The sequence below is a fragment of the Melanotaenia boesemani genome, chromosome 4, assembly GCF_017639745.1.
Source record: "Melanotaenia boesemani isolate fMelBoe1 chromosome 4, fMelBoe1.pri, whole genome shotgun sequence".
Taxonomy (NCBI): Eukaryota; Metazoa; Chordata; class Actinopteri; order Atheriniformes; family Melanotaeniidae; genus Melanotaenia; species Melanotaenia boesemani.
The window spans coordinates 23533205-23558767 of record NC_055685.1 but is presented as its reverse complement, the minus strand read 5'-3'; the positions used below and the strand labels follow the sequence as shown (position 1 = coordinate 23558767).

The 25563-nt window shown below is 44.6% G+C and overlaps 2 protein-coding genes across 4 annotated transcripts; one reads left to right on the top strand and one right to left on the bottom strand.

Moving 5' to 3' along the window:
- Window positions 1-1116: 1116 nt before the first annotated feature.
- On the bottom strand, window positions 1117-21659 carry LOC121638945 (beta-1,3-galactosyltransferase 2-like). The gene is made up of 3 exons (XM_041984059.1): window positions 21616-21659; window positions 1273-2411; window positions 1117-1227 (listed from the first exon to the last, which is right to left on the bottom strand). Exons 1-2 carry the CDS (start codon window positions 21657-21659, stop codon window positions 1307-1309), a joined length of 1149 nt encoding a protein of 382 aa, XP_041839993.1. The 3' UTR covers window positions 1117-1227; window positions 1273-1306.
- LOC121638944 lies at window positions 12454-19392 on the top strand. Of its 3 annotated transcripts, none has more exons than XM_041984057.1 (2): window positions 12454-12504; window positions 17810-19392. In XM_041984057.1, exon 2 carries the CDS (start codon window positions 17936-17938, stop codon window positions 18983-18985), a length of 1050 nt encoding a protein of 349 aa, XP_041839991.1. In that variant the 5' UTR covers window positions 12454-12504; window positions 17810-17935; the 3' UTR covers window positions 18986-19392. The 3 variants fall into 3 exon arrangements, with proteins under 3 accessions (XP_041839991.1, XP_041839990.1, XP_041839992.1); XM_041984056.1 differs by lacking the exon at window positions 12454-12504 and adding an exon at window positions 13352-13500; XM_041984058.1 differs by lacking the exon at window positions 12454-12504 and adding an exon at window positions 17067-17094.
- Window positions 21660-25563: the final 3904 nt, after the last annotated feature.

Below are 25563 nucleotides of genomic sequence, written 5' to 3'. Positions count from 1 at the left end.
GAATAAAGCAATAATACATTTTGATACATTTGACATTATTTAAAGCAGGGATCACCAACTCCGGACCTCTTGAGCCAGTGTCCTGCAGGTTTTCACTGCATCCCTGCTGCAACACACCTGGTTCAAATGAAACAGTCAATAGTCAAGGTCTACACCAGCCTCTTAACGACCCATTATTTGAGTCAGGTGTGCTGTAGTATGGAGAGATTGAAAACCTGCAGGACACTGGCTCAAGAGGTCCAGAGTTGGTGATCCCTGATCTAAAGGCATACTATACTGTCAAATCTTCCTCCTCATTGTACACTGGAACAAAAACAAAGCAAAAAAAACAAATAAAGAAAAAAAATTGAAGATGCATAGTTCTGGTTCCCTAACAAGCCTGTACATGTCCTCCAGGGATCCATCCCACATAGCTGCTGTGTAGTCAGTGCTGCCAGATCTTGCAAAAAAACAAACAAACAACCAGCTCGATTAAAACATGCCCCAAAAAAGCCCTGCTGGCCACCTCCAAAAATAAATGAATATACCCTCATGTGGCCTGTGGACAGTAGTTCCTGATAAAAAAGACTGTTGCATTTATGTTTCCTGATCTGCAGCAAGGGGTTATTGCTTTATTGCAGAGTGCTGAGAAAGGGGGGCTTTATAAAGGAACCAGGACAAGCCCAAAAAAGCAACTACAACCAGAGACTGACGATACTTCTAAGTGACTTTATAGAAAAACAAACCCAAAGTAGCCTATAACAAGTGGACGTGGCAACACTGTGTAATAGTCTCCTGCACCAGCAGAGATGTAAGCCTTGGACTCTGGTTTTACACTCGTAGGGAAAACGGTCTCTAAGCTGTGTTGCAGAAGATTAGCTTCACTTACCTCAAGAGTAAGCTGTTATTTTTTTAAATAAACATAGATGATCTATCTATCTATCTATCTATCTATCTATCTATCTATCTATCTATCTATCTATCTATCTATCTATCTATCTATCTATCTATCTATCTATCTATCTATCTATCTATTAGGTGTCATTGTTTCAATGATGGAAGCTGCTTTTGTACATAATGTTTAAAAACATTAGAACACAAAAAGGGATATAACCATGAAAACTATTCCCATTTTTCTCCAGAAGTCAGGAAAGAGTTTTAAACACAAAAACAACTTTAAAAAGATAAAGTTTTCTTTTTGTACTACAGTACATTCTGTTCACCTTCAAAATCCTGGAACCCCAATAAATGGCTCCTTTACAGTGAAATCTATAGATAAACTAACCCCTTCATTTAATTTCTCAGTGCTTCTGTATAATATATCATCCTAACAGTGCGGTCCAGGCTTCTTTAAATCTGTCCAATAGTTCACCAACTCTTGTGGAGATCCAAGAATGTAGGTGATTATCTGCGAGTACTCACAGCGGTTGTACTTTGTGTTATAAGTCTTGAACTGGGACGGATTGGGTGGAGGTGTGAGTTCAAGTTCTAGCTTTTTCATGCACATTCCAATATAAGCATCCTCTATGTTAAAGGGTTTTATCATTTTTGAGACCTCTACAAATTTCTCTGGAAGATCATTGGAAAAGATATATCCCATACCCATAGTGTATGTTGGGTATTTAGAATCAGGAAACATCTCCTCTGGAACATACCACTTTGAATCCTTTGAACGGATTACTGGGATGTTCCACATAATATTCCCTGTCAGGTATTCCTTCGTGGGGATTTCTGCTTTTTTTAGCATGATCACCAGATTGTCAATGTTCAGAAACATGTCAGAGTCAACCTTCATGGTGTAGGTTGCATTACGGCAGCGTGTGGTCAACCAGTCCATGATCACCATGGTTTTGATGGTCAGATTAACATACGTGTCCATGAAGTCACTCTGGATCAAGTCATGATGCTGTAAATTCTCCTGTTTCAGCTTCTCAGAATCATCTTCACCAGATCGACCCAACATGAACAAAGTGGCCACCAACTGCCCCTGAACCAGGCTTTCATTTCCCCATGTCTGCCGGATTGCATCCCAAGCTTGAACGTTACTTGGTTCTACTGGAACCATCAGGACCAGGAAAGGGGTTTCTTTTTGGCAAGTCTCTGGGTTATCAATAATAAAACGGTAGTTGCGTGGATAGGCTTGGTGGTACTGGATACCTTCAGGATGCACAGTAGGAGGGCCTGTGGTTTTGTAGATTTCAGGAATGACAGCTTTGTGCTTTGGATGAACTTTATAAGCTGATACATTAACTTGATTGGACTTATTGAAGAACCATTGTTGTCTGTGCAGTAGAAATTTCTCCTGCCATGACAAAGTGAGGTTGAACAGGTAAAAACACAAAATGAAGACCAGGAGACAAAGCAGAAGCAGGAACTGGAACCAGAAGTGGAGCGAAGGCTTCTTCTGATAGCACAGGCTCTCAACAGATTGTCTAAAAATAGAAAAAAATAAAAAATAGTGAGTGTATCACTAATGCTCTTTTTTCCCCCAATATTATGTTAATAGGCAACGCAAGTTTATTTGTATAGCCCATTTCATGTACAACACAATTCAAAGTGCCTTTCATAAGACATTAAAAGCTTTACAGATGGTGCAAAGAAAACATTAAAAAGAAAAGGCAGCAACAGATAGCAAAAGTTTATGCATAAGAAAAGAAATGTTTTTGACCTGGATTTTGTTATGCATGAACTCCTCAGAGACAGAATGAACAAGACTTTATTAAACAGACAGAGATAAGATGAATGAGCTTTACTCCTAGAGGAAAACTGTTGGAACAGACAGAGGCACAGGAATCACAGAGCTGAGCTGGGGAAGAGGATAAGTCCATGCAGTGCATCGGTTAAGGCCAATGGGAGAAAGGTGTGACTGGTTAGGCTCGATTGGAGTGAGGGGATCAGGCACAGGTGTGAAGGATCAGGGGAGTGCTGACGGAGGATTTGCAGGACAGGCTGAGACAGATTTAAAAATGTCTACATTTGGAGAAAGTTTAATCTCCACTGGCAGTTTGTTCCACTTGTTTGCAGCATAACAGCTAAATGCTGCTTCTCCATGTTTATTCTGGACTCTGGTCTGGACTAGTTGACCAGAGCTCTGCTAGGTTTATATTCTCTGAACATATCACAGATGTATTGTGGTCCTAAACTGTTCTGAGATTTATAAACAATCAGAGGGGTTTTAAAATCTATTCTGACTGACTGTAAGCCAGTGAAAAGATTTTAGAACTGGTGTGATGTGTTCAGGGGTCGTATTTATCAAACTTCTTAAAATTACTCCTAAGAACACTGTTGACATTTGGATAAAAAAAACTTCCTCGCTAAAAGCTGCACTTAAAAGTTACTTATCTAGTAACTTTTTAGCGAAGTGTAGGACTTAATCTTAAGTGTCAGTCTCAGAGCGGGATTACGACAGTACCAGGTGCCATAAAGGAAATTCTAGATGACGTCACTTCAAAGTCTACTGAATTAACCAATCACCGAATGGAACCATTTAACCATTGATACAAAATAATCAGATTGTTGATGATTAAAGAATACATTTTTCCTAATTTAACTCCTTTAAAAAATATATTATACAATTTTTATTTCCAATGTAATTTTTTTATTGTACTTTATGTCTTTCTGTGCTGCATTTGCTGCTTTTACTTGATGTACGTTTCATGTAAAGCACTTTGAGTTGCCTAGTTGTTTAAATGTGCTAAAGATAAATTTGCCTTTCCTTTCCTTTCCTTTCCAATTCATTAATTAGGCGACTAACTTGAACCTAGTGTGCAGTTAATTCATCTGCTCTAATTCTACTGCAGTCACAGTAACATAGCTGAAGCCAACATGAAATCAAAAAGAAAACCAAACTGGAAAAGAGGAAGAGATACTCCTACTTATAGAATTAGTTGACCAAAGAAAGGACATCATAAAAGGGAAATTTAGCAAAATGCTTAGAAGCCGAGATAAAAGAAACCAACTAAATGCATCTCAAGCCTTCTGCTCTAGCTCACCTGCAGCCTATGAAGGCTATAAATCCAGCAGCCTATGAAGTTCTGTGCAATGAATGATTAATTTGAGTCGGGTGTGTTATCTGGAGTAAAAACCAACAAGCATCCATCCATCCATCCATCCATCCATCATCATACATATCAGAAAATCTGACAAGGACCATTTCATTACTTGTAAATACTTTTGACACTCAAATAGCTAATTATACAGTTTTATACTACTATAGCTGGATCTCAGGAGAACGAGCAGACCAGGGCCGGATCTCAGGAGGACGACCCGGGCAGCAAGCAGACCAGGGCCGGATCTCTGGAGGACGACCCGGACAGCGAGCAGACCAGGGCCGGATCTCAGGAGGATGACCCGGACGGCGAGCAGACCAGGGCCGGGTCTCAGGAGGACGACCCGGACTGTGAGCGGACCAGGGCCAGAACTCAGGAGGACGACCTGGATGGTGAGCGGACCTGGACCAGATCTCTGGAGGAAGACCCGGAGGACGAGCAGACCTGGACCGGATCTCTGGAGGAGGACCCGGAGGACGAGCAGACCTGGGCCGGGTCATGGAAGGAGGACCCGCAGGACGAGCAAACCAGGGCCTGGTCTTTGAAGGAGGACCCGGAGGACGAACAGACCTGGACCGGATCTCTGGAAGAGGACCCGGAGGACAGGCAGACTTGGACCGGATCTCTGGAGGAGGACCCGGAGGATGGGCAGACTTGGACCGGATCTCTGGAGGAGGACCCGGAGGACGAGCAGATCTGGGCCGGGTCATGGAAGGAGGACCCGCAGGACGAGCAAACCAGGGCCGGGTCATGGAAGGAGGACCCGGAGGACAGGCAGACTTGGACCGGATCTCTGGAGGAGGACCCGGAGGACGGGCAGACTTGGACCGGATCTCTGGAGGAGGACCCGGAGGATGGGCAGACTTGGACCGGATCTCTGGAGGAGGACCCGGAGGATGGGCACACCTGGACCGGATCTCTGGCAGACAGCCAGAGGGATGCGCAGAGTGGAGCTGGATCTCTGGCGGATGGCCAGAGGGCTGAACAGAGAGGTGCTGGATTTCTGGCGGACAGCCAGAGGGCTGTGCTGACAGGAGCTGGATCTCTGGCAGGCACGCTGACAGGAGCTGGATCTCTGGCAGGCGCGCTGACCGGAGCTGGATCTCTGGCAGGCACGCTGAATGGAGCTGGATCTCTGGCAGGCGCGCTTACTGGAGCTGGATCTCTGGCAGGCGAGATGACTGGGTCTGAAGCGCGGGAAGACGCACTGACTGGAGCTGGAGCACCAGGAGGCGTGCTGACTGGAGCACCGGTAGGCGAGCTGACTGAATCTCTGGAAGACAGATAAACTTTAATAATACGTCTGGTGGGTGGCCGGGAAGTCGCACAGACAGGAGCTGAATCTCAGGGATGCGCGCTGACAGGAGCTGGATCTCAGGGATGCGCGCTGACTGTAGCTTGAGCACAGGAAGGCACGCTGACTGGAGCTTGAGTGCAGGAAGGCGCGCTGACTGGAGCTTGAGCGCAGGAAGGCGCGCTGACTGGAGCTTGAATACTGGAAGACAGGCACAATTTATTAGTTCTGGCTGGCGACCGGGAGGTCGCACTGACAGGAGCAAAGTCTCTGGTGGGCGACCGGGAGGTCACATTGACAGGAGCAAAGTCTCTGGCGGGCGACCGGGTGGCTGGACAGACGGGAGCTCTGGGAAACTCAGTGTCCACCGCAAAGCGAGCCTAGGTGCCGGAGGCCGCAGAGAAGCCATCTTCTCGGCAGGTGGCACCATGGGCCCCCGAAGAGGAGAGTCTCCCGCAGAGAACCCCTTGGGGCCAGAAACCAATGGACAGGGCTGAGCCAGCGGCTGGAGAGGAGCATCGTTACCACAGACCTCCTCGGAGACAGGAACCAACAGACAGGAAGGAACCAGAGGCTGGAGAGGAGCGTCCCGCTCGGAGACCCCCTTGGAGACTGGAGCCACTGGCTGGAGAGGAGCGTCGTTACCACAGACCTCCTCGGAGACAGGAACCAACAGACAGGAAAGAACCAGAGGCTGGAGAGGAGCGTCCCGCTCGGAGACCCCCTTGGAGACTGGAGCCACTGGCTGGAGAGGAGCGTCGTTACCACAGACCTCCTCGGAGACAGGAACCAACAGACAGGAAAGAACCAGAGGCTGGAGAGGAGCGTCCCGCTCGGAGACCCCCTTGGAGACTGGAGCCACTGGCTGGAGAGGAGCGTCGTTACCATAGACCTCCTCGGAGACAGGAACCAACAGACAGGAAAGAACCAGAGGCTGGAGAGGAGCATCCCGCTCGGAGACCCCCTTGGAGACTGGAGCCACTGGCTGGAGAGGAGCGTCGTTACAATAGACCTCCTCTGAGACAGGAACCAACACACAGGAAAGAACCAGAGGCTGGAGAGGAGCGTCCTGCTCGGAGACCCCCTTGGAGACTGGAGCCACTGGCTGGAGAGGAGCGTCGTTACCATAGACCTCCTCGGAGACAGGAACCAACAGACAGGAAAGAACCAGAGGCTGGAGAGGAGCGTCCCGCTCGGACACCCCCTTGGAGACTGGAGCCACTGGCTGGAGAGGAGCGTCGTTACCATAGACCTCCTCGGAGACAGGAACCAACAGACAGGAAAGAACCAGAGGCTGGAGAGGAGCGTCCCGCTCGGAGACCCCCTTGGAGACTGGAGCCACTGGCTGGAGAGGAGCGTCGTTACCACAGACCTCCTCGGAGACAGGAACCAACAGACAGGAAAGAACCAGAGGCTGGAGAGGAGCGTCCCGCTCGGAGACCCCTTGGAGACTGGAGCCACTGGCTGGAGAGGAGCGTCGTTACCATAGACCTCCTCGGAGACAGGAACCAAGAGACAGGAAAGAACCAGAGGCTGGAGAGGAGCGTCCCGCTCGGAGACCCCCTTGGAGACTGGAGCCACTGGCTGGAGAGGAGCGTCGTTACCATAGACCTCCTCGGAGACAGGAACCAACAGACAGGGAAGCGCCGGACTGGACCGTTGCGCTGTCGTCGGAGGCCAAGCTGGAACAGACCGTGTTACACTGGACTCCAAGGAGACAAGGGCAGATTAAAGATCCTATATTAACTGACAGGATATTTAGGAAGAGGTCTTACAGTGACAGAACTGAAGGCCTAGATCGGAGGGACAGGAACCATGGAATGGAGTAGGAGTGAGTCCGCAGTGTGTTGATCATAAAGGTCCAACAGGGAGTGAGTGTGGTGCTGGGAAATATAAGGGCTAGTGAGTCCAAAGGAAACAGGTGTGACAGGTTGACTTTATTGGAGTGTGAGGATCAGGGACAGGTGTGTAGGATCAGGGAACTGCAGGTGGAGGAGTGGCATCACAGGCTGTATGTGGCATGACAGGATGTAACACCGTGGCATTGGCATCAGACGTGGGAGAGCCGGGTAGGCTCGGGGAGCAGGCGTCAGAGGCTGCGAATCTAGACAGGACTGGGGCCCAGGCATGGAAGACTGCAGGACCAGAACTGACCGTGGCTGTGGTGTCGGATGCTGTAGAGCCGGAACTGACCGTTGCTGTGGTGTCGGACGCTGTAGAGCCGGCTGGACTGGTGAGCAGGCGTAGGAGGCTGCTGGACAGTTACTGACCACGGCTGTGGCGTTGGACGCTGTAGAGCCGGAACTGACCGTTGCTGTGGCGTCGGACACTGTAGAGCCAGGCAGGACTGGGGAGCAGGCGTCGGCTCAGGGGATGTGAGCCTGGGAGCAGGAGCCTTCTTGGAGTGTGGAGCCCGAAGAGACACAGGAGACACTGGCGTGGAAGCGGGAGGAGACGCTGGAGACATGAGCCTGGGAGTTGGAGTTCTCCGGATAGCCAGTCTGGAGCCCTGGAATGGAGACCAGCCAGGGAGACTCTCCTGAAGGGCTATCATTTGATTCAGCCAACAATTCATCTCAGCCTCACTTGTAAACATTGGGCCTGCAGGGGGGAATTCTTTCCTCCTTACGCGATTCGTACTGCTATGTCAGACCTTCTGTTACATATGGACTCCACGGAGACAAGGTCAGGTTAACAATACTTTATTAGTAAGACGGAAACACAAGGTACAGGTATTGGAGAGCCGGGATCAGGGACAGGTGTGGAGGATCAGGGAAGTGCTGGAGGAGTGGCAGGACAGACTGTGACAGCAGCACAGGATTCTGTGTGTAACAACACAACTCGGGAAAGCTACACTTGCTTGACAAAGCGCATCACATTCCATGCTTTTGTAAACGATTTAGGAGTCATGTATGATGCACTGTAAGAACTGTTGGAGCTGTCTCTCAAGCTCCAAAATCGAGAATCCAATATCATAATGACACATAAAACCACTGGCTGACAGATCAGGGTGTTCGAGGCCATCTCTGAGCTGCCCAGTCGACACTGCCTACTGAGCCAGCCCGGGGTCAAGGAAAACTCTTTCCAAGGTGCCAGCAGTTTTGCATCAATGGCTCACGAAATGTAATCAGGGCATTCAGGGAATACTGGGAAAATGATGGGGAATTGATCCCAGATGGACTGAAAGACCTCTTGGTTCCGGTAAACACTGTCCCCATCTCAAGTGCAGAGTGTGAAAGATGCTTTTCCCAGATGAACTTAATCTGTACAGAAAACAGGGTCTCTTCTCCCATCTACCATCTCCTCCTTACTCTTTCTGTGCGTCATCGGCCCACCGCTTACCCGATTCCATATGTGAGGTCATGGATTGCAAAAGGACATAGAACTGCAAAGGACACTAGGAGTAGAGAAAGAAGCAGGGGAAAGGAGTCTGGGGGCTCCATGGATGCTGTATGGGCTGTTTTGGATAAATAGACTAAAAATGATGGTAAGAAGACCTCGCAATTATTCTCTGCTGTGTTTTTGTTGCCTTTGAATTTTAGATCTTTGCAGTATACTGAGCAAGAAAACTTAGTTAATGTAGACTACTCTCATGGTTACTCAAAATAACCGCAAAACAGAATGGTTTGATGAAACGTGCATGCATGTGCACGCACTAGTAATATATTTGATTAATAATTACCCGCAGTTTTATTTTCTGGTCTGTTGCTCTGTATCAATCAATCAATCAAACTTTATTTATAAAGCACTTTTCATGCTGGGGCAACACAAAGTGCTTTACATGAAAAATCAACTTATGCATATTAAAACAAAAAGAAATTACATAACAGAAAAAAAAGTTACAGTTGTACGCACAAACATGCATATATACACAAAAAGCCGATACCCCCCCACGTACACACACACACACACACCCCACCCCCATTCGGAACATGGATCCTTGATTTCTTTCTCTGTACTAAAAGTAGTATAAAACACTAAAAGTGATAACCATCTGGCTTGATGTTGCTGTGAGGAAACAATATCATGGGGATCCATCCACACCAGGAGCCAGTCCACCCATGTCCTACAGAGGCTGCCATCACGACAACCACCCTGATCAGGGCAGACCGGGGCCCACACCACAGCCATAAGGCTGCAGTATAGGGCCCCAGCCACCCAGACAAGGGCGATTACCGCAGCAACAACCCCCAAACTGAGCAGGCAGAGCCCCCGGCGTGGAGGATCCCCATGAGAAAAACACTGGAGTTAAAATAAATATTAAATAACCTTAAGAAACAATAAGCTAAGAGTAAGTAAATAAATAAATAAAAAATAAATAAAATAAATACCGTTGAAAATAATGAAAATAAAATAACAATATATAAAATTTAAAAATAGTTCAAATAAAATGTAGTTAAAAACTAAGCTAAAAAGGTAGGTCTTAAGCCTCTTTTTTAAAAACATCAACAGTCTCTGCAGCCCTGAGGTTCTCTGGCAGGCCATTCCACACACGAGGGCCGTAACAACGGAAAGAGGCCTCACCATATGTCTTGGTCCTCACCCTTGGAACAACTAATAGACCGCTACCAGAGGACCTCAGGGTCCGCGAGGATTCATAATCTAAAAGCAAGTCGGATAAATAAGAGGGCCCAAAACCATTAAGATGTTTATAAACTACTAAAAGAATTTTAAAATCAATCCTGAAACGCACAGAGAGCCAGTGCAGCGATTGTAAGACTGGTGTAATGTGTTTCTGCCCTCTGGTCCTCATCAGAACTCGTACCGCCGAGTTTGAACAAACTCCTTCTGATGTAATTTTAACAGGTTGTGGAAAAATTGCACACTTCAATAACTATCAACTTCTTATACTGAATGAGTTTGCAACTGGCTTTTAGTTCAGAGAAAGTTGATTATATGATGAATATCAAAACAACTGAGCACTGCAGGACTCAACTCCATCAGCAGAGAAGAAAAATATATGAATCCAAATTCAACAAATGTGCTTGTGTATTTAGTGTACAATTTGTCTGCACAGATATTTCTAATTTTTACTGTAAATTGTGTGGCCTTTGGAACAGTTAGGGCAAAAATATTATGTCACAGAGAGGGAGATTTCACCAGGTCACAATGTTATGCAAGACAATACGCACATATGGTCCCGATGGTCCCACTCGCAAAGCACGCAAACCGTCTCGTCTACCTGTTGTTGTTCTTCACATGGCCAGCAGCATGCATTGATCTACATGCTGGAAATCTGGATTTTGTGATCATGAAAAACATGATTTTGGATCAGGGTGATTCAATCCTATTTTGCTTTGAATAACTGGGGTAAACGTAAGCCGGATGACGTGATCCGCCGTCCCGAAGAAATGGATTACCAAATCTGGATAGCTTTTATCTGGATTAAAATTTTTGAACAACAGGCTCGAGGAAATTATCAGACAAAGCAAGGAAAGGAAAGAGAGAACTTTACAGAGCCAGTGATAAGACAAGCATCAACAATGGACTGATTTGATAAGATAAGATAAAATAAGACGGGATTTTTCAATCCAGAAGGAAATTCTGTGACACCAGCTGCTTAGACAAACTAAAACCTTTAATCAATAAATAAATTGTATAAAAAAGGAAATCAGTTGAGTAAAATTGATAAAAAGAGAATAAATTCAATAAATAGATTTAAACATTTCATTATAATTTATTAAAAATGTACACTTTATGAGTACTCTGCTTTAGGGTCTACTTAGTCCACAATTGCACCTTCCAGTTCTCTCTACTGATACCCCCCCTCCTCTGCCATGGCATCAAAAGTGTCAGCAAGGCAGCAGCTAATGATCCTGTGTATGTCTAAAAGACAAGTCTTGGAATATTATTTGATCCTTTACTAACAACAAATAACACAAATAAGTGCTTCAAAGAGTTAGGTGAGGAATCAAATATTTCATAAATAGTTCACTCCAATTTGCACCTTTATTTAGCAATTATTTGAATAGTCATGCAAAAATAAAACAAAAAGCATAAAAAGACAACTTGCCATTAATAACATGAGCATAGAGAGAAATAATCATTAAAAAATGTGAACATGACTAAGATTTCAAATATGCAGCTAATACAATTCAAATTCAGTTCTTCACAGAATTCATATACAGGACAAAGGATGTTCAGGATGGGTCTGCCACAATCAAATATCTGCTCACACTGACAGCATGACTGACAACTACTTTCATGCCTTGTGGTCGTTCTATTATTGTTATTATGTATTCAGCAGTTTAGGAATCTCTTATCAGACCACATGAGTATTGAAACAATGTCTGCCTCCTCAAAGACTGAATTTCACTCAGACTGAATTGATTACCTCCATCACTTAGTGTAGGTAGAGGATTGTCACCTCGTCACTTTGGGGGTTGGATGTTGGCAGGGGATGTCTGGTGGCTGTGTGTCCTTGGTGGTTTCCTGCAGTGGGGATCTGGGCTGCTCTGCAGTGGGGACGGCTCTGTGTCCAGCCCTGTCGGGGGCTGTGGGGGTTCTGCAATTGGGTCGCCTTGTGGCAGTGGGGCGTGGCCATTGGTGGGGCCTGGGTCAGTGGGTGTCAGCCCTGGGCTGGTTGGTTGAACTGTGCTGGGGCGGGCTGGGCGGGAGTTCTGGGTTCTGGTGCCAGGGGGTGGCCCCCTCTCTTTGGTTGGAGAGGTTGATGGGTCTGGACCTGCCCTGGTTTGCGACCATGCCCTGGTGTCTGGTTTCGGGACCGGGACCCAGGGTATGGTCAGGGGGCAGGAGGGGTATAGGGGTTTGAAGGGGGGCTGAGTGGGTGATATGGGAATATCTAATTTGTGTCCTAAAATGACCATCTGTATACTATTGGTGTTATATAACTGCTTGTTTTGTCCCAAGTGACCACCTGTATACTGTTTTTGTTATATTATTCTGCTTGTTTTGGTGCCTGTGTAACTGCCTATCTTTGGAAGGGTGAGAAAAGGGTGTCTTGTAAATATGTTTACAAGACAGGATCTCAGGACTCATCCTCGCCTGTGGGAAAGGACCGGCCATCCTCTCTCTCATGCGATGTTGTGTTTTTCTAAATAAGTATAAAGACGGGGAAATCCCACATCTCGGTAGAGTCTGCTGCGGGTTACGTACGAACGCCCAGCCGGGGTTTTCTAAGCCACTCTACCGGGATTGTTGGCTCTCCAGTCCGTGTCAAAGGTAGGGCAAGCTATGCTATGCTATGCTATGCTTATAAGGCTGAACCCATTGAGATGTAACGATGAGTGTCATGAGCTGCGGGGAATAAACCTGACACATTTATTCTAGCACTCTGACTTTGTGTGTTTCATCTGCCGACCACCACGAACCTCTAAAAATCACACATTACATTATTGGCGTCACGAACAATTAATAAATTGTAATTGATATTATTTGGTGGCTGCAGAAATGTTTAAGAAACAGAATAGGAAGTCTCCCGCCGTGGAGCAATCTGATGTGCCAGGTTGGACTGGCGAATGGAGTGAAGTTGCGCTCTGTCTGCGGGACGGCGGTGGTCGTCCCGAGCCGTGGGGAGATGTTGTAAAGGATGGCTCTCTAGCGGCTGCATTGCCTGCGCTAAAAGAAATTGTTGTTCCTCCGAAATCCCCGTTGGGGGGGGTTCAGAGGCGTGCGTGGTTTTGTGCATCAGCATGGCGTGTATCGCAGGAGAAAAAAGAACAGTTGGAAACATAGCTGTCTTTAGCCAGGCAAGAAGTAATGAAAATACAGGCAGAGAAAGAAGCACTGAATCAATGTTTGAACAAAGCTTTGGTGGGTTTGGCTCAGACTCGGCGGCAAATGCGGAGGAGACCGCCCCGCCGTACTGACCCTGCCAAAGTCCGTACCCTGGCTGCACGGGTACGGGAGGATGCTAGTTGGGATCCCATGAAATGGGATGAGGATGTCTGGGACGAGGCTGAAGGGTTAGACTGGTATCGGGCAAATCCAGTGACCCGTCGTCGCCAGACTGAGAATATGGGTCCTGCAGCCCCTGTTCAGGCTGTAGACGGGCTGGGTGACCTCATGTTCGATGAAAATGGGCAGCCCGTTATGGTGCAACCACGACCCCCTGCAGCACTGTTTCAGAGAATTACAGAGGATTATACTGCAGAGGAGGTGTCACATCTGGGGAGAAAATTCAGGCAGGGGGTGGAGGAGCCCCTGGATTCATGGCTGGTAAGATTGTTGGATGAAGGGGCCCATCAAACTGATGTGGATCAGGGGGATGCACATAAATTTGTCAGTTTATCCAGAAACCCTGATGTTAATGCCGCATACAGGGATGCAATGACGGATTTGCGTGGAGCCACGGCATCAGTGTTTTCTTTGTACGCCCTTGCAACCGGAACTGTGTTCCGCCTGCCCGGTGATTGGGCACCAATTACCCGGCCCTGGTATACTATCAGAGATGCTGTGCAACGGGTGGCTCAGTTAATGATGAGGGAAGGAGTGTTTCTGGGAACGGCTGATGCATGGGCTGATATGCATGTGCCCAAATCAGTACGGGATCATCTGATAAAAACCAGTCCTCCACATTACAGATCCCTGGTGTTAACATTAATGTTAAATTCTGTAGACAGACCTGCTTCTGCTGTACAAGGGATGATAAGAGAATTAGAAAATCTGGCACAGTGGGATGACATGAATGTTCGTCCTCAACCGTCTCAACAGAGGGGAGACAGACCAAAATTCACCCCGAGACCTAAGCAGGCATTTCAGCCACAAGCTGGTGGCCCCACACGCCGAGATTACTGGAATGCTCTAGTGAAAGCTGGGGTTCCTGTGTCACAGATAGATGGTAAACCCACGAGTGAATTAAGAGAAATTGTGTCTAAAAAGGGACTTAAAGTGTCATGTGTGTCTGGTCTGGATGGATGGAGAGAAATGAAAGAAATGCTGTCGGACTTGGTGCGTGAAAGGCGTGCAGAGCCGGAGCCTGAGGAGAGCTCCGAGGAGGAGGAGGAGGAGGAAGGAGAACTCTGTCAAATAGCACGAGTGAAGAAAACCAAAGCTCAGAAGAAGAAGGAGAAAAAGGATAAAAAAGATAAGAGGCGCTCTCGCCTATATCCTGGTCTACCTGAAAATTATTACTAGGAAACTGGCCGAGCCCCTCCAATTCGGCTAGTTAATTGGGCTGCTAATGATATACGCCCACATGTGATGTTGGGTATACATTGGCGAAATTCTACACAAACAGTGGAAGCTCTGGTAGATACGGGGGCGGAGGCCACCCTTATATATGGTAATCCACATAAATTTAAAGGTTTAGTTGCTACATTGAGTGGTTTAGGTGGTGGAGTTGTTCAAGGAAAAATAGTTAAGCTCTCTCTCACTATCGGCACGTTACCTCCACATATTTATCAAGTTATAATCACTCCCATTAAAGAATACATTATTGGAATGGATATTTTGACAGGTATGACTCTCCATCTGAGAGGGGGCAGATTCTCATTTGGAGTTAAAGAACTCCGCTCACTAAGTGTGTGTGCTGTACGGGTTGGAAAAGTGCATATGGCACCGTTCCCAATCCCTCTGGCTGAAAAAGTGATATCACAAAAGCAGTACAGAATACCAGGAGGACATGATGAGATAACTGTGACAATATCTGATTATTTAGAAGCTGGAGTGTTGAAAACAATCTCCACTGCTTGGAATAATCCTTTGTGGCCGGTCAGAAAATCAGATGGCAGCTGGAGGATGACTGTGGATTATCGGGGGTTAAACAAACACACTCCCCCGTTAACTGCTGCAGTACCTGACTCACTTACCATAATAGAACGGGTTCAACATCATCCCGGTGTATGGTATGCAGTGCTTGATCTGGCTAATGCTTTCTTCACTATTCCTATCCCAGAGGATAGGATGGAACAGTTTGCATTTACCTGGGAGGGGCGACAGTACACGTTTACTCACCTTCCACAGGGCTACGTGCATAGTCCTACTATTTGTCATCGCATAGTGGCTGAACATCTTGCTGAAATGCAATTACCATCGGGAATAATGATTTCCCATTACATCGATGACATAATGATCCAGGGGATCAATAAGGACGAAGTGGCTGCAGTATTGCAACAAGTGATGACTCACATGCAGTCACATGGATGGGAAATAAACCCTGCTAAAGTGCAGGGCCCAGCACAACAAGTGAAGTTCTTAGGAATAAACTGGAACAGAGGAGAAAGAGAGATAACTGAGAAGGCCAAAGGAAAAATATTGACATTTGCCGTCCCACACACACAGGCTGACCTGCAGAGGTTTATTGGTTTGTTTGGATTCTGGAGACATCATATTCCACACTTGGGACAGATCCTGAAACCTCTCTATGCAATAACAAGGAAAAAGGCTGTGTTTGAATGGACAGGTGTACATCAGACTGCATTTGAGTTAGCTAAAGACGCTATACAGCAGGCTGTGTCATTGGGAAAGCTGATATCTGGTCCAGTAGAACTGCAGGTGTCTGCTTCAGCAGATTATGCCAATTGGAGCTTGTGGCAGAAGCAAGGGCGGGTCAGAAAGCCCATGGGGTTCTGGTCCCGGAAACTGCCGCCTGCAGGTGAAAGATACACACCATTTGAAAAACAATTGCTGGCTTGTTATTGGAGTTTAATAGAAACAGAAGCTCAGACAGTGGGGCATGAGGTCATTATGCGCCCACAAATACCTATAATGTCATGGATTTTGAGTAATCCAACTACTCATAGAATAGGAACAGCACAAGAAAGCAGTGTTATTAAATGGAAATGGTATTTATCTGAACGGGTAAAACCCGGAGAAAAAGGTGTGTCTACTCTGCATGAACAGGTTGCAGATGCTCCTGCAGCAGATGAAGCCAGGTTCCTGGTGACTGAAATGGATGCGTCTCCAGTCCGGCCAGGACAGGCTTATGGAAGTTTGACATCTGAACAGCAGGCTCAGTCATGGTTTACAGATGGTTCTGCTAAGTGGACAGCAGGCAAGCAGAAGTGGAAAGCTGTGGCTTATAATCCAGCCATAGGACAGACCCTGGAACAAACAGGGGATGGAAAGAGTAGCCAGTGGGCAGAATTAAAAGCAGTACATATGGTATTGCAACAGGTAGGAATACAACAAGCAAGAATTTATTCTGATTCCTGGTCAGTAGTAAATGGTATGTTAACATGGATGCCTACGTGGAAGAAGAATAACTGGATGATACAATCAAAGGAAGTATGGGGGCAGGAATTGTGGAAAGATATTTGGGAAAAAGCTCAAGCCATAACTATATATGTTGTTCATGTGGATGCACATACCACTAATAATAGTGCAGAAGCACTGCATAATAAACATGCTGATGAAATTGCTAGAACCATGGTGGTTGCTAGAGAGTCCACAGAAGGGTTGGCAAGATGGGCTCATCAGAAAAGCGGTCACTGGGGTATTAAAGGAACCCTGCAATGGGCTCAGGACAGAGGAATCGATCTAAAACAGGATGATGTAAAAACTGCCATAGAACAATGTGAACAGTGTCAACATCAGAGGCGTGGCAAGCCTCAACATCTACAGGGTCATATTCAGAGAGGAAAAAGTCCTGCTCAAGTCTGGCAGATGGATTTTGTAGGACCGTTGCCAGTCTCACAGAACTGTAAATATGCATGTACTGCTGTAGATACATATTCTGGAGTATTGATAGTTCATCCCTGTAAATTTAGTAATCAAAAGGCAACGTTAAAATGTTTGGACATGATTGAACAATATTATGGCATGCCTGTACAAATTCAAACTGATAATGGATCACATTTCACAGGTCACATGGTAAGGAAATGGGCGGATGAAAACCATGTAGAATGGATTTATCACATTCCGTATCACCCACAAGCAGCAGGGTTAATTGAAAGACTAAATGGATTATTGAAATCCTCACTGAGGAAAGCCTCAGGTGATAATAGTTTAAATAATTGGAAGCGCAATTTACCAGAGGTGGTTAAACAAATTAATAACAGACCTCTTGCAGAAGGAGTGACACCACTCACTCGAATGGTCATGGTGCATGCTACCCCAGCAGATGAAAGTGTTAAAATGTGGAAATTACACAATGATGCTAAAATTCCACTGCGTGCCACACCTGGCTCAGCGGGTTTAGACCTGACGAGTCTACAAACAGTAACGCTCCCTAGTCATACCCCAACGGTTGTGAAAACCGGTTTAGGGTTACAATGCCCGCCGGGCATGTACGGACATATCCTGCCTAGATCAGGACTGTCTCTGAAAGGAATCACTGTTATGGCAGGAGTAATTGATGCTGATTACCAGGGAGAACTGGGTGTAGTGCTATTAAATATAGCTGCTGAACCGTTTGTGGTCACTAAAGGTGACAAAATAGCTCAGCTGGTAATAAAACCATGTAATATGACAATGGTGCAAGAAATAACAACACCACAGGTGTTTACTACTAGAGGTCAAGGGGGATTTGGATTTAAAAGACTAATGCTGTGTGCTATATTCTTCTGAAGTCATGTGTCTCTTTCAGCCTGGTGTGCCTGGTGGATGTCTGAGTGGGAGTGGAGGAGGTTGATCGGAAGATCCAATAAGGAGGGGACGCAGAAGGATCCTCGCTAGGGCCCGCCTGAGACCTGGTGGTGCTGCCTGCTGGGGCATGCTGCTAGCTGCCCTCACTGTCACTGCGATGACCCCCCCCCCCCACCAGTCGATGGAGGAAGTGGTTCAGTTTCGAATGGGCTGGAGGAACGCAACAACAATGAGGCCTGTTACATTGCCAATTTATCAGTTAAGAAATGCTACAACCATAGATAATCGGACTAACCCTTTTATTTACCCAGTGGACGCATTGCCAAAGGAACTAGTAATTAAAAATCATACAGCTCCACTGGTGACGACCTGCCAGGAAAAAGCACACGCTGTGGTTCGAACAGGAGAAATCACTTGGACAATGTTGTCCAACACTGGAAATAAAGCTAGCCAGGCCGTTCATCGCCTGGGGAACTGGATGCCGGTCCCTATAGGACCACAAAAAGAGACTGCAATCATTTTACAACAACAGTTGAAATGGCAAACTAGATTGTTTAATGACACTGCCGATGTTTTAATAAATGTAACCAAAGCTATTGATGCAACTGTGTGTGGTTTACAGGTGATATATTCCCGACTACAGGAGGAGAGGTTTGTACGGGTAATAACTACACCTAACCCAAATGAATGGAGACGATTGTTTGATATATCTGATGCTTTATGGTTACAAATGAAACCTGAACAGACTCGATGTAATATGACCATGTGTACAGTAAGTTGGATACAGTGGAATGTTACTCAAGTAATCACCATCTGTAAGTTTCAGGTATTACCATTGATCGTACATAATAAGTATATGTTTTTGAGAACTCACGGTGAATGGTTTAGTCCCCAAACCAATCACACGTATGACCTGACGGACTGTGAAAGTACTGATCGAGGCCAAGCCTGCCTCTTATCTAAAGGGTATAGAAATCCATGCTTTACAGGAGACACTGCACTGTGTGAATGGTTTATAGAACCAGCTAGCGACATGCTATGGCAAGTGGGCCCCAACACCCTTTGCGTAGCTACTACTCACAACCATACTCAGTTGCCTACTGTACCGTTCTCAGGTTGTTTAAAAGGTTTACACCTATGGAATTGGCACAATGTAACAATGTTACCCGTGCCTTAGCAACAACTCTAGTTAACCGGGAACAGGTTTTGCATGCAGCAAGGATGGTGGAGATGGACAGTGCTCATCACTGGTGGGACATTTTTTCAGGAATGTCTGTCACCGCTAGAACATATGTAGCTCCACCATTATTGATTCTTGTGGCTATTTTATGTGTATTGACGCTATGCAATGTATTAACATGCCTTTATATACGCCGCATTGTGTGTTATAATCTGACCGTAGATAATCAAAATCACTGGGGGCATGTGCAGGTTTTTGATGGAATTATTGGATGTCATGTGGGAAGGTGGAGGTTTTATGGATTAATGGCATTTTAGGCCAGAGGTGGTATGATATGAGAATATCTAATTTGTGTCCTAAAATGCCCACCTGTATGCTATTGGGGTTATATAACTGCTTGTTTTGGAAGGTTTTATGAATTAAGGCCATTTTAGGCCAGAGGTGGAATGATATGGGAATATCTAATTTGTGTCCTAAAATGACCATCTGTATACTATTGGTGTTATATAACTGCTTGTTTTGTCCCAAGTGACCACCTGTATACTGTTTTTGTTATATTATTCTGCTTGTTTTGGTGCCTGTGTAACTGCCTATCTTTGGAAGGGTGAGAAAAGGGTGTCTTGTAAATATGTTTACAAGACAGGATCTCAGGACTCATCCTCGCCTGTGGGAAAGGACCGGCCATCCTCTCTCTCATGCGATGTTGTGTTTTTCTAAATAAGTATAAAGACGGGGAAATCCCACATCTCGGTAGAGTCTGCTGCGGGTTACGTACGAACGCCCAGCCGGGGTTTTCTAAGCCACTCTACCGGGATTGTTGGCTCTCCAGTCCGTGTCAAAGGTAGGGCAAGCTATGCTATGCTATGCTATGCTTATAAGGCTGAACCCATTGAGATGTAACGATGAGTGTCATGAGCTGCGGGGAATAAACCTGACACATTTATTCTAGCACTCTGACTTTGTGTGTTTCATCTGCCGACCACCACGAACCTCTAAAAATCACACATTACAGTGGGGCTTCGGTGGTTGCAAGGGATGGTACTGGGGTGTGTTTAGGGGTGAGACTGAGAGGTGTGTAGTCACTTCTCTGGGGCTTGTTTTCATCAAGCGAATTGTTTGTTTCCTTGTAAGATCTGTCAACACTGGCTATAATCATGTTTCTCAAGCAAAGCCCGTTTCCGTTTCTGTGCTTCTACATTTTTGCCAGAAGAGTCATTATTTTGTTCCTGTTCCCTCTTTCCTTAAAAGAACCAACTACAATCCCCGGAATATTTTTAATACATATGTGGTTATGACTGACAAGTTAAGTAAGATGTCTTCAATCTGGAACATTCTACAGAAATGACACATTGCAGATGTCCACATTTAAGACATAGTTTGGTAAAATAAATATGATTATTTTATGAAGTTTATTGTATTACACATTTTTAGCCCCCATCTGAACACCATTTTATGCTATTTATCTTATAAACGACCTAACAGCTACTCATAGTATTGTAAAGTAATGAATATTTTCATTATGAAAACACCAGAGATTGAGTAGAATTGACGATTCATTGTTTAGCCAGCAAAAAGAAAGCAATACATATCTCTTAAGAGGAGGTCCGTCTTAGCCTTAGCTGCCGAGCTCTAGTACAGGAAGTGCAGAGTCCTCAGGTTCAGCCAGAAAGACCCGCCTACCTCAGCTATCCTCCTCATTTTATACCGATACAATGCATGTGGCTATGTGCGTGCATGTTGTGCACGTTCATGTGAATGTGTATTTTTGCAAAGTGTGTTGCTCCTCTTCTTCACTTTTCTTCCAGGCTTCTCTTTCCCACAGTCTTTGGGTGAGATCTGCAAAACAATTTTGATCCTCCCTATGCATATTTCCTTATCACACTCCCTTGCTGGGCACCCAGAACAGTTTTAAGGTCCCTTGGTATTTTTTCAATATGTGAATGTTTGACTCAGTAACCCTGTGTGAGTTTGTGTCCTGCTCATGTGAGTGCACTGGCTGTAAGCTGTGAAGCAATAATAATAATTAAGCTGTTTCACCTCAGCAGCACTATAGTAATGTAGCTCCATTAATTAAAAGCAGAGCCTGATAAATGTCACTAGAATATAAAGATAAAATGTAAAGTAAGTAAGAATGTTTATAAAATATATAAAATGTAAATGAGTAAATGAATAAGAATGTTTATAAAAAATATTTACAACAATATATATACACATATATACATATATATACAAATATGCGCCATTTTATTTGAAGGTGCAAATATTAATCATATGCTAACTTTATAATTGAAAGGGATAGAAATAACCATGTGGATATTTTTTCATCATTGTGGCAGTATTTTCTTGACATGGAAATAAGTAACAGTAACATGAGCACTTCTGTGTATCCTCATCTTCCCCTGACACCCACTGAGAACACAAATGCAACCAACTTAATTTAACCAAGCTGAAGTTTACAGTCATGCTCCTGCCGCTATTACCTACATCAAACACTATATCGGCAACAAATACGAGACAATATTAGGAACTTAAAGTCAACTTTAAGCTAAAGAGAGAGGAGGCTATTGATTTCAACAACACTAAAAGTCTGTTTGCATGCAGGAGTTTAAATTATTTCAAGTTCTTACCTTTTCAGTCTTTTTCCACCTGAGCCTGTCTTTTGATCCCCCATGGCAACCAAGACCCACTCTTCGCTTTAAATACAAATTTGAAGGATAACTTTCGCATTTCATATTTACCAAATTATAGCCTAAACTTTGCCCCATGAGAGAGCACGTGGAGGGAGTACTTTGAGAGGGAGGGAACTTTAGGGTGTGTGTGAACCAGTCCATCCACTGACATTTACAGAAAGTTCTCTGAAGGTCAAAATGAAATGTGTTTTTAGCGAAGCATGTGGAAATTCACTGTAGAGTACAATGATGGACTGATGATCAAGATGGCAAGATAGGACAGTGCAGGCCAAATATTTATTAACTGTTGAACTTGTCAGGCTAGAGAACAGTGTCAGATGAAGCATCCAAGTCAGATGCGGATCTTCCAGAGTATTTCTACCTGACTCATTATGAAGAGATTTTGTACCAATCATTTTAGTTCCACTATCCAAAGAGCTTTGGAAAAATGCTGTCTTTATGTATCTGAACACAGGGTCATTGGTCTTTGTGAGGTCTTTCTTCACAAGCTGCAATTTTGCCAATGCACCCACGATAAAATCAACAAGCTTTTCTTTAGGTTGACCAGAGGAGAGGTTGGTCTGTTGAAGACTTTGTGCAACGCAGACTTTTGGAACGGTGATGTGTGAAGCCGTGGACATTTTTGGGAGCTGGTGGAAACATGTATGATAATAATTCTTTATATATTTTTAACAGAAAACAAAGGAAATTTAAAAAATAAATAAATAAAATAATAATGGGCAACTACTGTCTAAAGTCTGCAACCTATGTGCAAGAACACCTTGTCATATGTCAGTTAATTAGCATTTTGGATCAAGTGATTACAAACAAAACGAGCGGGAAACAAGCCATCAACAGAGATGTTGAAACGTTTCAGTTGGAAAGGAGGCTGAATCTGGTACGAGGTCATGCTGTTCTCATACCTTGGGAACTGATTGTAAACAATGTTTTGCAGCTCATACACAAACAGTCACTGTCTTATACATTTAGCAAAATTGTTCAAGAGATGAATCCTTTTCAAGCGAGTCAATGGGACCTCTCACACCCCTGTTTCCTGGGGCACCGCCGAGGGAGGGCAGGGGGAGGTGGCTGCCCCAGGGGCTGGGACCCTGAGTGGCTGCACTGATGGGGGGCTTCTGATCCTGGCGGATGCCCAGTCGGCCGCATCTGGGTGGGAGGTAATGGGGGGTGGTGGTGGAGGCTGTTAAATAAATTTTATTTCTTTTAATCTTTGTTTTTTTATGCACTTGTATTGTTTTCTGCACCCTGCTGTAATGTTTTATGTAAAAGACTTTGAATTGTGCTGTACATGAAATGTGCTATACAAATAAATTTGCCTTGCCATGTTAATAGGGAATGGGAACATGACGTCAAGTCACAAGCCTCATGGTGGCACCGCCATAGACATGGTGAGAACTTGCTGTGCAGCGGGTTGCATTCTCTGTGCACAAGATCGACAGGGGAAACAAATTTTTTTTCTCTGTTTTCTACTTGGAAACAAAATCAAGGGTGTGTTGTGTCTGATGTAACAAGGAGGAGACGAATGATGTGGATATCTGCCGTGAGAAGCATGTGCATACACTTTGCTAATATCCCAAGCTCAATGAAAGTGAGCTCCAGACATTTTCATTCTGGTAAGTGTTAACATTTCGCTTAGTGACATAATTGTGGGATTGTTATCTTTCGTTTCTGAGGAAATTACCTTTAGCACCTAGCACCTATCGACATTGCAGCATAGCAAGTAAATAGGCAAAGGAAGGTAGTTCAAACATTGTGCAATGAATATTTGTATAATTTATTGGCATATCAATTTGTTTAGTGAGCCATTTTTATGTTTCTGTATTAATTAATTTTGGCAGTTTCAGTCCTCCATATAAAAAAAACACAAATTAATAAATTAAAAATGAAAGAAAAAGACAAAAAATAAAAGAATAGAAATTCAGTTAAAAGCTAAGCTAAAAAGGTGGATCTTGACCCTCTTTTTAAAAACATCAACAGCCTGGTACTGTCCACTAAAAGGCTAGATCTAGAGTATCAGTACCAGTACCTTGGGGTCTGCGAGGGCTCATAATTTAAAAGCAGATCAGATAAAGAAGAACCCATTAAGACATTTATAAACTACTAAACCTTAAAATCAAGCTGTCACAAATTTTCTTGAACTTAAATTACATTGCATTTACATCCACACACTTAGGGCTTTGGGGAGCATCCATGTTGCACGGGGTGGGGTGGAGGAGGCCTCAGTGGCTGCTTCTCCTACACCCTGATATGGCTTGCTTCTCAGTTTTAACCACACTTAGTCATCTTTACATTAAAACAATGATACTACAAAAACACATACACACAAGGCTTTTGGGGGCGAGCTGTGTGGTATATGGTGGGCGGGCCTCTTTGGGTGGTCTTCCTGGGAGCTACACAGTTGTCTGCCCCTCAGTGTTTTTCAATTTGAACTGCTTTATGGGGTAAAGTTTGGAGAAGTGAAACAGTTTAGCGGAAGGTGGGATGGGTTGGGCCGTGTTCTGAGGTGTGAATTTTAGAGGGCCGGCTGCAGCCTTCCTATGCCTCCTTCTGTCCAGAAGACACATTGCCGTTCCTGTGGTGGGCTGTCTTGGTTCTGTTTTCTGTGGTGGCTGCTGGTTGTACGTGGCTTGGGACCCTCTCAGTCTGCCTTTGATCCTTGGAAGTAGCATGATTGCATTTGCATGATCACTCAGCACAACTCACCTCTAATGCTTATTACACACACTTACATTCACATCCACATCCCTTCACAAAGACACATACACACTTAAACTAGTTTCTATTGTGTTTGTTGGTGTTCTTGGATTTTACAGTTTTTCTTCTCACAGACGCTCCTATAGTTTGTCTGTTGTGTTCTCTTAGAAGCCTTTAGGAGGTTTACTGTTTCTTTACAGGCGTAGCAGCTGTTTAGTTTCTCTGTTTAGCTTCAAGTACAGTTGTGGTTTGTGTTCTACTTTTTGTTTTGTTCTCTCTTTTTTTCTTCCTATTTCTCCTCTATTCACCTTTTTCCTTCTGTTTGTCCAGTCCAGTTACAAGAAAAACATATTTTAAAATAATAATAAAGAATAACATGGAAGATTCAAGGGAAGTCCCATATCCAAAAGGCTCCTCTTGGCTGAGTAAATTTGTTCAGCACAATTCAGCCAGACCATCGTTCTGCTGTCATGATGCTGGACAAGACAGGTTAAAGAAATAAATGAATAAATAAATATTAATTTACATAATACATTGTATGTAGGGGTCATCTTCAACCCAAAATAGCTAAAGAATGCACAGTGTATATCAGGCTTAACACAATAATTAGATTTTTTTTTTCTTTCCTTTTGCTGGACCTGCACTAAGCAGATCTGAAAGGAAGTGCCTTTCTTTAAAGTTCCTTCCTGTTTGTACTGGCAGGGTGGAACTTTAGAGGAGTGTTAACAATGGTCAAAGGTAGATCCATCCATCTATCCATCCATCCATCCATCCATCCACCCATCCATCCATCCATCCATCCATCCATCCATCTATGTTTACTTGTGTAGTACATTTCATGTACAAGACATTTCAAAGTGCTTTAGATTCATTACCAACTGCGACCCCCTTACACACCATTGTATACTCTATTCTAAGATTAATTAGATGTTTTTATGTGTTTGATGCCTCAGTCACAGGATGTGTTTATTTACAAAAACATTCTGGTTATCATTCTGTCCTCTTTTGTTTTTTAGCCACAAAACAAGGAAGTCACATTAAATGGATGCTCTGCAATTTGTTGAACTGGGCAACAAAGCATATTTCAGCACCTAATAATTGGAATAAAATTTGCTTCTGTTCTTAGAATTACTGTGTATAGCTTTTATCTTCCATGTTATTCCACGTTATGTAGCACTGTGCGTCTTGCCA

What these genes read in the sequence shown, in the direction of transcription:
- LOC121638944 (XM_041984057.1), top strand. Translation starts at nt 17,936, where the DNA reads ATGCTGCTAGCTGCCCTCACTGTCACTGCGATGACCCCCCCCCCCCAC.
- LOC121638945 (XM_041984059.1), bottom strand. Translation starts at nt 21,659, where the DNA reads ATGGGGGATCAAAAGACAGGCTCAGGTGGAAAAAGACTGAAAAG. An exon ending in GGTGGAAAAAGACTGAAAAG is followed by an intron (nt 2,412 to 21,615) that starts GTAAGAACTTGA and finishes TTCTATTTTTAG; the next exon opens with ACAATCTGTTGAGAGCCTGT.